The sequence below is a fragment of the Pan troglodytes genome, chromosome 20 (genome assembly GCF_028858775.2).
Source record: "Pan troglodytes isolate AG18354 chromosome 20, NHGRI_mPanTro3-v2.0_pri, whole genome shotgun sequence".
NCBI lineage: Eukaryota > Metazoa > Chordata > Mammalia > Primates > Hominidae > Pan > Pan troglodytes.
In genome coordinates, this window is record NC_072418.2 from 53285333 (window position 1) to 53297690 (window position 12358).

Here is a 12358-nt window from a genome sequence, read left to right on the forward strand (position 1 = left end):
GAGTTCAAGACCAGGATGGCCAACATGGCGAAACCCTGTCTCTACTAAAATACAAAAATTAGCCAGGCATGGTGGTGGGCACCTGTGATCCCAGCTACTCAGGAGGCTGAGGCAGGAGAATCTCTTGAACCTGGGAGGTGGAGGTTGCAGCCAAGATCGCACCACTGCACTCCAGCCTGGGTGACAGAGCGAGACTCCATCTCAAAAAAAAAAAAAGAAAACACAGGCCAGGCTTGGTGGCTCACGCCTGAAATCTCAGCACTTTGGGAGGCCAAGGCAGGTGGATCACTTGAGGTCAGGAGTTCAAGACCAGCCTGGCCAACATGGTGAAACCCAATCTCTACTAAAAATACAAAAATTAGCTGGGCATGGTGGCGCGTGCTTGTAATCCCAGCTACTCGGGAGGCTGAGGCAGGAGAATTGCTTGAACTGGGTCCCGGGAAGCGGAAGTTGCAGTGAATCGAGATTGTGCCACTGTACTCCAGCCTGGGCAACAAGAGTGAGATTCTGTCTTTTTTTTTTTTTTTTTTTTTTCTGAGACGGAGTCTTGCTCTGTGGCCCAGGCTGGAGTGCAATGCACGATCTCGGCTCACTGCAACCTCCGCCTCCCAGGTTCAAGCAATTCTCCTGTCTCAGCCTCCTGAGTAGCTGGGATTACAGGCGCCTGCTACCTCACCTGCTAATTTTTGTATTTTTAGTGGAGATGGGGTTTCGCCATGTTGGTCAGGCTGGTCTCGAACTCCTGACCTCGTGATCCGCCCACCTTGGCCTCCCAAAGTGCTGGGATTACAGGCGTGAGCCATCGCACCCGGCCCTGATTATGTCTTTAGAAGAAAGAAAAAGAAAACACAAATATATATAAGTAGCAGTCTGTATGTGGTTTGTGTTGTGTTTTGTTTGCTACTGTGGGTCCTGGACTCGGGGAGAAAGCGGGTTACTATAAACGGCATTTTGGAGACAGTTGGAGAAATTGGGAAAGGTGCCCTTTATTTTATATCAACCTTGAGTCAGTGTTAAATGTCCTAGATTGTATCGTACTGTGCTCGGTGAAAGGAATTCCTTATTCTTAGGCACTACGTGCTAACATGTGGAGGGGTATGGGATCTGCAAGGAACTCTCAAATTACTCAGGAAAAGAAGTAACAATATGGTGTGTATACCGCACATGTGGGAGGGCAGAGAGAGGCGGTGAGAGAGCACACACACGACACGCTGACCACCGGGGAGCCTGGGGAAGGGCATACAGGAGTTCTAGGCATTTGAGATTATTTCAAAGTATTTAGGTTGGTGCAAAAGTAATTGCAGTTTTTGTCATTTCAATGGCAGATGGCCTGGGCAGATGGGTGGTTGGTAGGCGAGGTATCGGAGACAGAGGTTTATGGAAAATAAAGAGATGTGCCAAGGCCGGGCACGGAGACTCACGCCTGTAATCTCAGCACTTTGGGAGGCTGAGGCGAGTGGATCACCTGAGGTCAGGAGTTCGAGACCAGCCTGGCCAACATGGCAAATCCCCGTCTCTACTCAAAACACAAAAATTAGCTGGGTGTGGTGGTGGGTGCCTGTAATCCCAGCTACTCGGGAGGCTGAGGGGAGAATCGCTTGAACCTGGGAGGTAGAGCTTGCAGTGAGCCGAGATCATGCCATTGCACTCCAGCCTGGGTGACAAGAGCACAATTCCATCTCAAAAAAAAAAAAAAAAAAGCAAGAGATGTGCTAAGGACCTAGTGTGATGGGAGAGAGGGTCAGGGAGTCGACGGGGCTGCTGCTGCAGTAGCTAACAATTGAGTGTCTGGAATGTGCTCCCACCCCACTGCCTGCAGGGTGCAGAGAGCTATGTTAGTACAGCCAGTCCAGAGTAGGAAAAGGCTCATGGTCATGGTGGGTGCATGGGATGCCATGGAGACAGGGTAAGAGGTGTCTCCGGTCAGAACCTCCACCAAGCTCCAACTTGCCCAGCAGGATGGATGGCAAGCGGCGGCCAGGCCCAGGGCCCGGGGTGCCCCCAAAGCGGGCCCGTGGGGGCCTCTGGGATGATGATGACGCACCTCGGCCATCCCAATTCGAGGAGGACCTGGCACTGATGGAGGAGATGGAGGCAGAACACAGGCTGCAGGAGCAGGAGGAGGAGGAGCTGCAGTCAGTCCTGGAGGGGGTTGCAGATGGTAAGGCTTGGAGTTGGAGGCTCCTGCTGCCCAACCCATTGCCCCTGGTCTTGCCTTTGGTCCAAGAGTCAGCTGCAAAGCTGACCTGTGACCCCACTCTGGCCAATTTTGAATCCTACAAAGGACTGCCCTTCCACCCCATGCAGCCTGTGTGGCCTACAGTGATTCTGGCCCTGACCCTTGACCCCCATTCTCTTCCAAGTTTCCTGCCTGACCCAGACCACCACCTCTGCCTGGCTCCTTTCAGAACCACATGCCATCCTGGCCGGGGAAGACCATGACTCCATGTACTCCACTTCCTTCCCTTCCCCCACCAGGGCAGGTCCCACCATCAGCCATAGATCCTCGCTGGCTTCGGCCCACACCACCAGCCCTGGACCCCCAGACAGAGCCCCTCATCTTCCAACAGTTGGAGATTGACCATTATGTGGGTGAGTTTAGGGGTTATGGGTGAGTGCTGGGGCCCTGCGCTCCTGGGGCAGAGGCCGGGCCAGGTCAGCCCCTCTGGCCCTGTGCTCCTGGGGCAGAGGCCGGGCCAGGTCAGCCCCTCTGGCTCTGCCCCTCTGGTTGCCATAGAGCTGTAGTGACAGAACAGACCAGTGGGTGCCAGGGGTTGTGGAGTGCGAAGCGAAGGTGACACAGGGTCAGCTTGAGGGAGGTGCTTGGAGCGTTGAGCTGTTTTGCATACGTAGTGGCTGCAGCCTGTGCAAGGACCTCTGTGCCTTAAAATTCATAACACCAGACACATAAACCAAAAGTCAATTTGACTTCTTTTTTTTGAGATGGAGTCTTGCCCTGTTGCCCAGGCTGGAGTGCAGTGACGTGATCTCGGCTCACTGCAACCTCTGCCTCCCGGGTTCAAGTGATTCTCCTGCCTCAGCCTCCCAAGTAGCTGGGATTACAGGTGCACACCACCATGCCTGGCTAATTTTTGTATTTTTAGTAGAGATGGGCTTTTGCCAAGTTGGCTAGGCTGGTCTTGAACTCCTGACCTCAAGTGATCCACCCGCCTTGGCCTCCCAAAGTGCTTAGATTACAGGTGTGAGCCATTGTGCCAGCCCAATTTGACTTTTTACAAGATTTTTTTTTTTTTTTTTTTTTTTTTTTTGAGACAAGATTTTCCTCTGTTGCCCAGGCTGGAGTGCACCTGGCCAATAATTTTTTTTTTTTTTTTTTTTTTAAGATGGAGTCTCGCTCCTGTTGCCCAGGCTGGAGTGCAGTGGCACACTCTTGGCTCACTGTAACCTCCGCCTCCTGGGTTCGAGTGATCCTTCTTCCTCAGCCTCCCAAGTAGCTGGGATTACAGGTGCCCGCCATCACGCCCGGCTAATTTTTGTATTTTTAGTAGAGACAGGGTTTCGCCATGTTGGCCAGGCTGGTTTCAAACTCCTAACCTCAGGTGATCTGCCGACCTTGGCCTCCCAAAGTGCTGGGATTACAGGAGTGAGTAACTGTGCCCCGCCTATTTTTTTTTTTTTTTTGAGACAGAGTCTCCCTCTGTCACCCAGGCTGGAGAGCAGTGGCACAATCATGGTTCACTGTAACCTCAATCTCCAGGGCTCAAGTGATCCTCCCACCTCAGCCTCGGAGTAGCTAGGACTACAGGTGTGCACCACAATGTCTGGCTAACTTTTTTTTTTTTTTTGAGACGGAGTCTTACTCTGTCACCTAGGCTGGAGTGCAGTGGCGCGATCTCGGCTCACTGCAAGCTCCGCCTCCCAGGTTCACGCCATTCTCCTGCCTCAGCCTCCCGAGTTGCTGGGACTACAGGCACCCGCCCCCACTCCTGGCTATTTTTTTGTATTTTTAGTAGAGATGGGGTTTCACCGTTTTAGCTAGGATGGTCTTGATCTCCTGACCTCGTGATCCGCCCGCCTCAGCCTCCCAAAGTGCTGGGATTACAGGCTTGAGCCACCGCGCCCGGCCTGGCTAACTTTTAAAAATATACTTTTGGGCCCGGCATGGTGGCTCACTTTTGGAGGCTGAGGCAGGCTGATCACTTGAGGTCAGGAGTTCAAGACCAGCCTGGCCAACATGGTGAAACCCCGTCTCTACTAAAAATTCAAAAAATTAGCCAGGTGTGGTGGCATGGGCCTGTAATCTCAGCTGTTCAGGTGGCTGAGGCACAAGAATCCTTTCAACCTGGGAGGTGGTTGAAATATAAGAGATATATATATGATGTATTCTTTATATATTATATATTAATTTATGTATAACATATATTAATATATTTTGTAGAGACAAATATATTTATTTGTACGTGTGTGTGTGTGTATATGTGTATATATATATATATATATTTTTTTTTCTTTTTTTTGAGACTGGGTCTCGCTCTGTTGCCCAGGCTGGTCTCAAAGTCCTGGGCTCTAGCGATCCTCCCGCCTTGGCCTCACAAAGCACTGGAATCACAGGTGTGAGTCACTGTGCATGGCCAGTTGTTTTTATCTTGTAATAAAAAAGAGGGGCCTCCCTGTAGTTGTGCTGTGGAGAATGGATCCTGGGGGATGAGGCTGGAGATGGGAACCAGGGCGGAGGCTGAAATGGACTCAGGGAACAGTACAGGGGCAGGAGTGCCCCAGGCTGCAGGCCCCAAGGTATTTCGAGGCTGTGGAGGCACACCTTGGAGGACCCTGAGAGGCATGGCCGCTGTCTTACCCTGTGACCCCACAGGCCCAGCGCAGCCTGTGCCTGGGGGGCCCCCACCATCCCGTGGCTCCGTGCCTGTGCTCCGCGCCTTCGGGGTCACCGATGAGGGGTTCTCTGTCTGCTGCCACATCCACGGCTTCGCTCCCTACTTCTACACCCCAGCGCCCCCTGGTGAGTGGCCCCTACCCAGCCCCTCCCTGAGCCACTGGAGCCCCCTGCACCTCTGATCATCCCTCCCACACCAGGTTTCGGGCCCGAGCACATGGGTGACCTGCAGCGGGAGCTGAACTTGGCCATCAGCCGGGACAATCGCGGGGGGAAGGAGCTGACTGGGCCGGCCGTGCTGGCCATGGAACTGTGCTCCCGAGAGAGTGAGTGCTCCCCCAGGATCAGCGGGTTGGGGGGTCCCCTCGGGAGGCCATTGGCTGGTCCCAGCTTCTTCCATCCACAGGCATGTTTGGGTACCACGGGCATGGCCCCTCCCCGTTCCTGCGCATCACCGTGGCACTGCCACGCCTCGTGGCCCCGGCCCGCCGTCTCCTGGAACAGGGCATCCGTGTGGCAGGGCTGGGCACGCCCAGCTTCGCGCCCTACGAGGCCAACGTCGACTTTGAGATCCGGTACGGCCTCTGCCTCACTTCTCCAGCCTCTGTCCCCACCCTCGGGCAGCCCCTGTCCACTGACCCCCAGCCCCTTCCAGGTTCATGGTGGACACGGACATCGTCGGCTGCAACTGGCTGGAGCTCCCAGCCGGGAAATACACCCTGAGGCTGAAGGAGAAGGTGCAGGGCTTCCCAGGGCAGGGCGGGGTGGGGAGCTGGTACCCTGCTGCCACCGCTGACCCACCCATGCCCACAGGCTACGCAGTGCCAGCTGGAGGCGGACGTGCTGTGGTCTGACGTGGTCAGTCACCCACCGGAAGGGCCGTGGCAGCGCATTGCGCCCTTGCGCGTGCTGAGCTTCGATATCGAGTGCGCTGGCCGCAAAGGTCTGTCCCCGGGCCCGGGCTCCTGCCTGCCTCATTGATGTGCCAAGTGGGGGGTCGGAAAGGCAGGTCCGGTGGAGGGAATGGCAAGCATGAAGGTGCCGGGGCAGGAGCACCCCAGCCCATGTGGCCAGATGGAGTGAGCGCAGAGGGTGTGGAGACGGCCTGGAGGTGAGAGCAGAGCAGGAGCCAGGGTGAGCCACGTAGGGCCGGCAGGCAGTGGGGACAGCCCTGGGGAGATGGGAGGTACAGCCTCCCTGCTGTGTTGGGAGTGAGGGGCAGGAGTCAGGCGCCTGCATCCTCCTGCCTCGCAGGCATCTTCCCTGAGCCTGAGCGGGACCCTGTCATCCAGATCTGCTCGCTGGGCCTGCGCTGGGGGGAGCCGGAGCCCTTCCTACGCCTGGCGCTCACCCTGCGGCCCTGTGCCCCCATCCTGGGTGCCAAGGTGCAGAGCTACGAGAAGGAGGAGGACCTGCTGCAGGTAGCTCTCGCTCCACACCCCACACCATTTCCCGGGGTCCCCGCAAGCCTCCACGTCCTGAGCCATCAGCTCCTGGGTGCTGCGACGCCCATGTCTGTGGGTCTGGGTGGGTGTCTGTGGGTCTGGGTGGGCCCCTGTGCACTTAGGCTTGAGCACTTCCCCTCTGGGTTCTGCAGGATTTTCAGGGGTGGCTGGGGTTCTAGAACATTCTGGAAGTAGGGGAATCCGAGGCAGGGCAACCACCAGGGTGACCCAATGTGCTCCCACCCCCAGGCCTGGTCCACCTTCATCCGTATCATGGACCCCGACGTGATCACCGGTTACAACATCCAGAACTTCGACCTTCCGTACCTCATCTCTCGGGCCCAGACCCTCAAGGTGAGGGCTGGGCAGGTGGGAGGCTTCTCTCAGATGCCCCAGGTGTGGCCTCCGGGCCCTGGGCCTCCTTCCCACTCCCTCTCCACATGGCTTGGTGCATCTTGCTCTGTGTGCCTCAGCCGATTGCCTGCAGGGGCAGCCTAGGCCTGGCCCTGCCCTGCTCCAAGTCGGAAAAGTTACTGTGGCTTTTGTCAGAGGCAAGGAGGGCGTTACAGTGGAGTAAGAGAAGGCTGTGCATTCAAGGTCGGCCTGAAGCTTGAGGGGTTCAGCAAGCCATGAAGCAGCCACTGAATCCCAGTCTTCCTTTAGGTTATATCAGCATAAGGAAAAGAATCATAATTGAGGAGGAGGGGGGAGTGTGTTGACGGATGGGGCAAATTCCGGGTGCTTCTTGAGTCTGCGTGTGTGTAAGGGTGGATTCCTCTGCCCGAGTTGCTGTAACAAAGAGCCACAGACCAGGTGGCTGAAAACAGCAAAAAGTCATTGTCTCACCGTCTTGAAGGCTGGAAAGTCCACGACCAAAGTGTCAGTGGCCTGCTTCCTTCGGGGGCTGCAAGGGAGGACTGGTTCATGGCCTCTCTCCTTGGCTTGCAGACGGCCATCATCCCCCTGTGCCTCTTCACACCGTCTTCTCTCTGTGCGTGTCTGTTTCCACATGTCCTCCCTTTTTTTTCTTTCCAAGACAAAGTCTCGCTCTGTCACCCAGGCTGGAGTGCAGTGGCGCAATCTTGGCTCACTGCAAGCTCCGCCTCCCAGGTTCATGCCATTCTCCTGCCTCAGCCTCCCAAGTAGCTGGGACTACAGGCGCCTGCCACCACGCCTGGCTAATTTTTTGTGTTTTTAGTAGAGACGGGGTTTCACTGTGTTAGCGAGGATGGTCTTGATCTCCTGACCTTGTGATCCGTCTGCCTCGGCCTCCCAAAGTGTTGGGATTACAGGCGTGAGCTACTGCGCCCGACCCCTTTTCTTTTTCTTTTTTTTTTTTTTTTTGAGACAGAGTCTCACTGTGTCGCCCAGGCTGGAGTGCGATGGCACGATCGAGGCTCACTGCAACCTCCGCCTCCCAGGTTCAAGCGATTCTCCTGCCTCAGCCTCCCAAGTAGCTGGGATTACAGGCGTGCGCCACCACGCCCCGCAAATTTTTGCTTTTTTGTTATTGTTTCTTGAGATGGAATTTCGCTCTTGTTGCCCAGGCTGGAGTGCAATGGCATGATCTCAGCTCACCACAACCTCCGCCTCCCGGGTTCAAGTGATTCTCCTGCCTCAGCCTCCCAAGTAGCTGGGATTATAGGCACCCGCTTCCATGCCCGGCTAATTTTGTATTTTTAGTAGACAGGGTTTCTCCATGTTGGCCAGGCTGGTCTCGAACTCCCAATCTCAGGTGATCTGCCCACTTCGGCCTCCCAAAGTGCTGGGATTACAGGCGTGAGCCACCGCGCCTGGCCTATTTTTGTTTTTGTTTTTGTTTTTTTTAGCAGAGACTAGGTTTCATCATGTTGGCCAGGCTGGTCTCCATCCTCACCTCAGGTGATCTGCCCACCTCAGCCTCCCAAAGTGCTGGGATTACAGGTGTGAGCCAGTGCACCTAGCCCACATGTCCTCTTTGTGTAGTGACACCGTCGTGAGGTGAGGGCCCACCCCAGTGACCTCATCTTCACTTGACCCCCTGCGAAGACATATTTCCAAATGAGGTTACATTCTGAGGTGCCGGGGGTTAGGACTTCAACATCTTTTGGGAGAACATGGTTCAGCCCTTAATGAGATATATTGCCTTATTTTCCTGCTTTTCTGTATGTCTGGCCAGCTTGGTAATGGAAAAACAAAACAGGCTGGGTGTGGTGGCTCACGCCTGTAATCCCAGCACTTTGGGAGGACGAGGCGAGAGGATCGATGGAGCCCAGGAGTTCAAGACCAGCCAGGGCAACATAGCAAGACCCTGCCTCTATTAAAGAGAAAACAAGAAAAAATCCATTCTAAAATACAGAACAAACTCTTAGGACCCCCAGTGTACATTCCACAGCGTGGCGCTGATGCCCGGGCCATGGTACTCCTCCTCCCCTTCCCTGGGTGTCCCTCACCCTCTGCCCTGGCCCCAGCTCAGGCTTCTTCTGGCCTCAGTCTCCCCCAGGCTGGGCCCCAGCACCCTGCAAGGCCTCCTGCAGCCAGGCGCCCTCCAGCGCCCTCAGCATCCATCTCAGCCCAGCTCCACGCCGCCTCCTGCCTCTGCCCCCACCTGGCCGCCTGCTCACAGTGTCCCCAAATCTCTTCCTGTTTCCTGCCTAGGTACAGCCCGCAGACACTGGGCTCCATCCTTGGCCCCCAGTCCATCAGGGCCCCTGACTCTCGCTATCCCAGCCTCGGCTGCAGCTTAGTCCTTCCTCCGGACTCCCTCCCCAGTCTCCAGCCACCCACACCCAGCCCCAGACCGTCTTTCTGCCCCCAGGATTGCTCTCGACCCCCTAGGGTTGTTATAAGGATGTTGTGGTTGGTCTCAATCTCCGTTCTTCTGGCTGATGTGACGGGGACCCGCAGCCTGCTGCACACCCTGCCTCTTCTCCTCAGGTACAAACATTCCCTTTCCTGGGCCGTGTGGCCGGCCTTCGCTCCAACATCCGGGACTCTTCATTCCAGTCCAAGCAGACGGGCCGGCGGGACACCAAGGTTGTCAGCATGGTGGGCCGCGTGCAGATGGACATGCTGCAGGTATGGGCGGGAGGTGGGGTGTGTCGCTGTCCTTGGAAGGCCACTGCCCAGGCCCGCAGCCCACCAGCCCACCCACCCACCTAGGTGCTGCTGCGGGAGTACAAGCTCCGCTCCTACACGCTCAATGCCGTGAGCTTCCACTTCCTGGGCGAGCAGAAGGAGGACGTGCAGCACAGCATCATCACCGACCTGCAGGTGCCTGCTGCCTCCCTGACCTCTCACCCCAACCTCTGACCTCCACCTCACCCTTCCCCGGCCTCTGACCTCAACTTCACACCCCCACGTCTGACCTCACTCTTTGACCTGCTGTTATGACCTGTGACCTTACCTGACGCCCACTTTTTCCTGACCTCTGACCCCAGATTTCTCTCCACTCCTGTGACCTCTGTCACTATGACCTTGTCTCTGCTTTCCTGGCCTGACCACAGGTCCACGGTGGCCTTCAGGCTGCTCCCTCCTCCTCCCTCTGGCCCTGTGGACTCCCTGGCCCCCAACCCTACCTCCATCCCCACCCAGACCCTGACAACTTGGAGGCCCCTCCTGCCCGCCTCACCTCCCAGGCCCTTCCCAGGCTACCTCACCCTGACCCCCACTTCCTCCTCCTGCTCCACCTCCCACCCCCAACCCCTGGTCCCTGACCCCATCCGTGCCCATCCCCAGAATGGGAACGACCAGACCCGCCGCCGCCTGGCTGTGTACTGCCTGAAGGATGCCTACCTGCCACTGCGGCTGCTGGAGCGGCTCATGGTGCTGGTGAATGCCGTAGAGATGGCGAGGGTCACTGGCGTGCCCCTCAGCTACCTGCTCAGTCGTGGCCAGCAGGTCAAGGTCGTATCCCAGCTGTTGCGGCAGGTCAGTAGCCGAGACTTGTCCTCGCCACCCCCCACCAGGCACGTCTGTGGCCCTCTCCAGGCGATGGCATCCTGGATGCACTTTTTCTCCCCACTCCCAATCTGCACGGCCCCGCCTATACCCACTCCATTTCCCACCTTCTCCCCTCCCAGGCCATGCACGAGGGGCTGCTGATGCCTGTGGTGAAGTCAGAGGGCGGCGAGGACTACACGGGAGCCACTGTCATCGAGCCCCTCAAAGGGTGAGGCCCCAGGCTGGGTGCAGTTTTTACCTGTAATCTCTGGGAGGCTGAGGTGGGAGGATCGCTTGAGCTCAGGAGTTTGAGACCAGCCAGGGCAACATAGCGAGGCCCCTGCTCCACAAAATTTTTTTGTTTTTATTTATTTTTATTTTTATTTTTTTGAGACAGAGTCTCGCTCTGTCACCCAGGCTGGATTGCAGTGGCGCAATCTCAGCTCACTGCAAGCTTTACCTCCTGGGTTCACGCCATTCTCCTACCTCAGTCCACAGCAGCTGGGACTACAGGCGCCCACCACCACGCCTGGCTAATTTTTTTTTTTTTTTTTTTGCATTTTTAGTAGGGACGGGGTTTCACCGTGTTAGCCAGGATGGTCTCGATCTGACCTCGTGATCCACCTGCCTCGGCCTCCCAAAGTGCTGGGATTATAGGCGTGAGCCACCGTGCCCGGCCAAAAAAATTTTTAAAAATTAGCCAGGCGTGGTGGTGCATGCCTGTAATCCCAGCTACTTGGGAGGCTGAGCTGGGAGGATGATGAGCCCAGGAGGTGGAGGCTGCAGTGAGCGATGATTGCGCCACTGCCCTCCAGCCTGGGCGACAGAGCAACACCCCGGCCCTAAAATAAATTAATAGGCCAGGCACGGTGGCTCACCCCTGTAATCAATCCCAGCACTTTGGGAGGTCAAGGCGGGCGGATCACAAGTTCAGGAGATTGGGACCATCCTGGCTAACATGGTGAAACCCCATCTCTACTAAAAATACAGAAATTAGCTGGGCATGGTGGCGGGCGCCTGTAGTGCCAGCTACTCGGGAGGCTGAGGCAGAAGAATCGCTTGAACCCAGGAGGTGGAGGTTGCAGTGAGCTGAGATTGCGCCACTGCACTCCAGCTTGGGTGACAAAGCAAGACTCCGTCTCAAAAATAATAATAATAAAATAAAATAAAATAGTAGATTAATTATATATATATATTTTCTTTTTCTTTTTCTTTTTTTGACGCAGGGTCTCACTCTGTCACCCAGGGTGGAGTGCGGTGGCATGATCTTGGCTTACTCCACCTCCTAGGCTCAAGCAATCCCCCTGCCTCAGGCCCCTGAGTAGCTGGGACCACAGGCGTGCACCACCACACCTGGCTAATTTTTAAAATTTTTTTGTAGAGATAGGATTTTGCCATGTTGCCCAGGCTGATCTGAAACTCCTGAGTTCAAGCGATCCTCCTGCCTCAGCCTCCCAATGTGCTGGGATTGCAGGAGCGAGCACTGCTCCCAGCCAATGAATGATTTTTTTTTTTTTAAAGGGTGAGGCCACAAGACAGGGCAGGGGGCGGCATGGGAACTCCTAGCCCTGACTCCCGGCCGCGGCTGCTCCCCTCCCAGGTACTACGACGTCCCCATCGCCACCCTGGACTTCTCCTCGCTGTACCCGTCCATCATGATGGCCCACAACCTGTGCTACACCACGCTCCTTCGGCCCGGGACTGCGCAGAAACTGGGGTATAGTGCCCAATTCAGCACGTGTCCCCCGAGGCCCATCTGGGCCTTCCCGTGGGGGGCTCAGTCTGGTGGGGGGCATAGGCACAGGCCCAGAGATAGTGGGGAGTGGAGGGGTGCTTGAGGGGCCTGCGTGTGCTCATGGCCAAGGCCAGGACCGTAGGGCAGAGGTGGGCTGGAGCAGGAGGGTGGCCGGCAGTCACCCCAGCATCTTCCAACCCAGCCTGACTGAGGATCAGTTCATCAGGACCCCCACCGGGGACGAGTTTGTGAAGACCTCAGTGCGGAAGGGGCTGCTGCCCCAGATCCTGGAGAACCTGCTCAGCGCCCGGAAGAGGTGAGCCCTGGAGATCGCCTGCTTGGAGCTCAGACCTGTTGGGGCCTCTGGGCAATCCCTGTCCCTCACTGGGACACCCCAGGGCTGCC

The 12358-nt window shown here is 56.4% G+C and overlaps 1 protein-coding gene across 6 annotated transcripts in view; it reads left to right on the forward strand.

Moving 5' to 3' along the window:
- POLD1 (DNA polymerase delta 1, catalytic subunit) overlaps positions 1-12358 on the forward strand; it is a 33824-nt gene that overhangs the window by 12787 nt on the left and 8679 nt on the right. For 5 of the 6 annotated variants that reach the window (XR_010153935.1, XM_016936649.4, XM_063802111.1 and 2 more), the window contains 15 exons: positions 1959-2161; positions 2479-2592; positions 4832-4978; positions 5053-5178; positions 5259-5427; positions 5508-5589; positions 5666-5795; positions 6107-6273; positions 6547-6651; positions 9214-9354; positions 9439-9549; positions 10015-10206; positions 10359-10447; positions 11819-11935; positions 12156-12269. Coding sequence is in view for 5 of the 6 variants with exons in the window: in XM_016936649.4 (XP_016792138.1) it covers positions 1960-2161; positions 2479-2592; positions 4832-4978; positions 5053-5178; positions 5259-5427; positions 5508-5589; positions 5666-5795; positions 6107-6273; positions 6547-6651; positions 9214-9354; positions 9439-9549; positions 10015-10206; positions 10359-10447; positions 11819-11935; positions 12156-12269 (2006 nt within the window). In the remaining variant the exon portion in view is untranslated. Of the gene's footprint in view, positions 1-1955; positions 2162-2478; positions 2593-4831; positions 4979-5052; positions 5179-5258; positions 5428-5507; positions 5590-5665; positions 5796-6106; positions 6274-6546; positions 6652-9213; positions 9355-9438; positions 9550-10014; positions 10207-10358; positions 10448-11818; positions 11936-12155; positions 12270-12358 lie in introns of all 6 variants that reach the window. The other variant, XM_054672649.2, reaches the window with a different exon arrangement.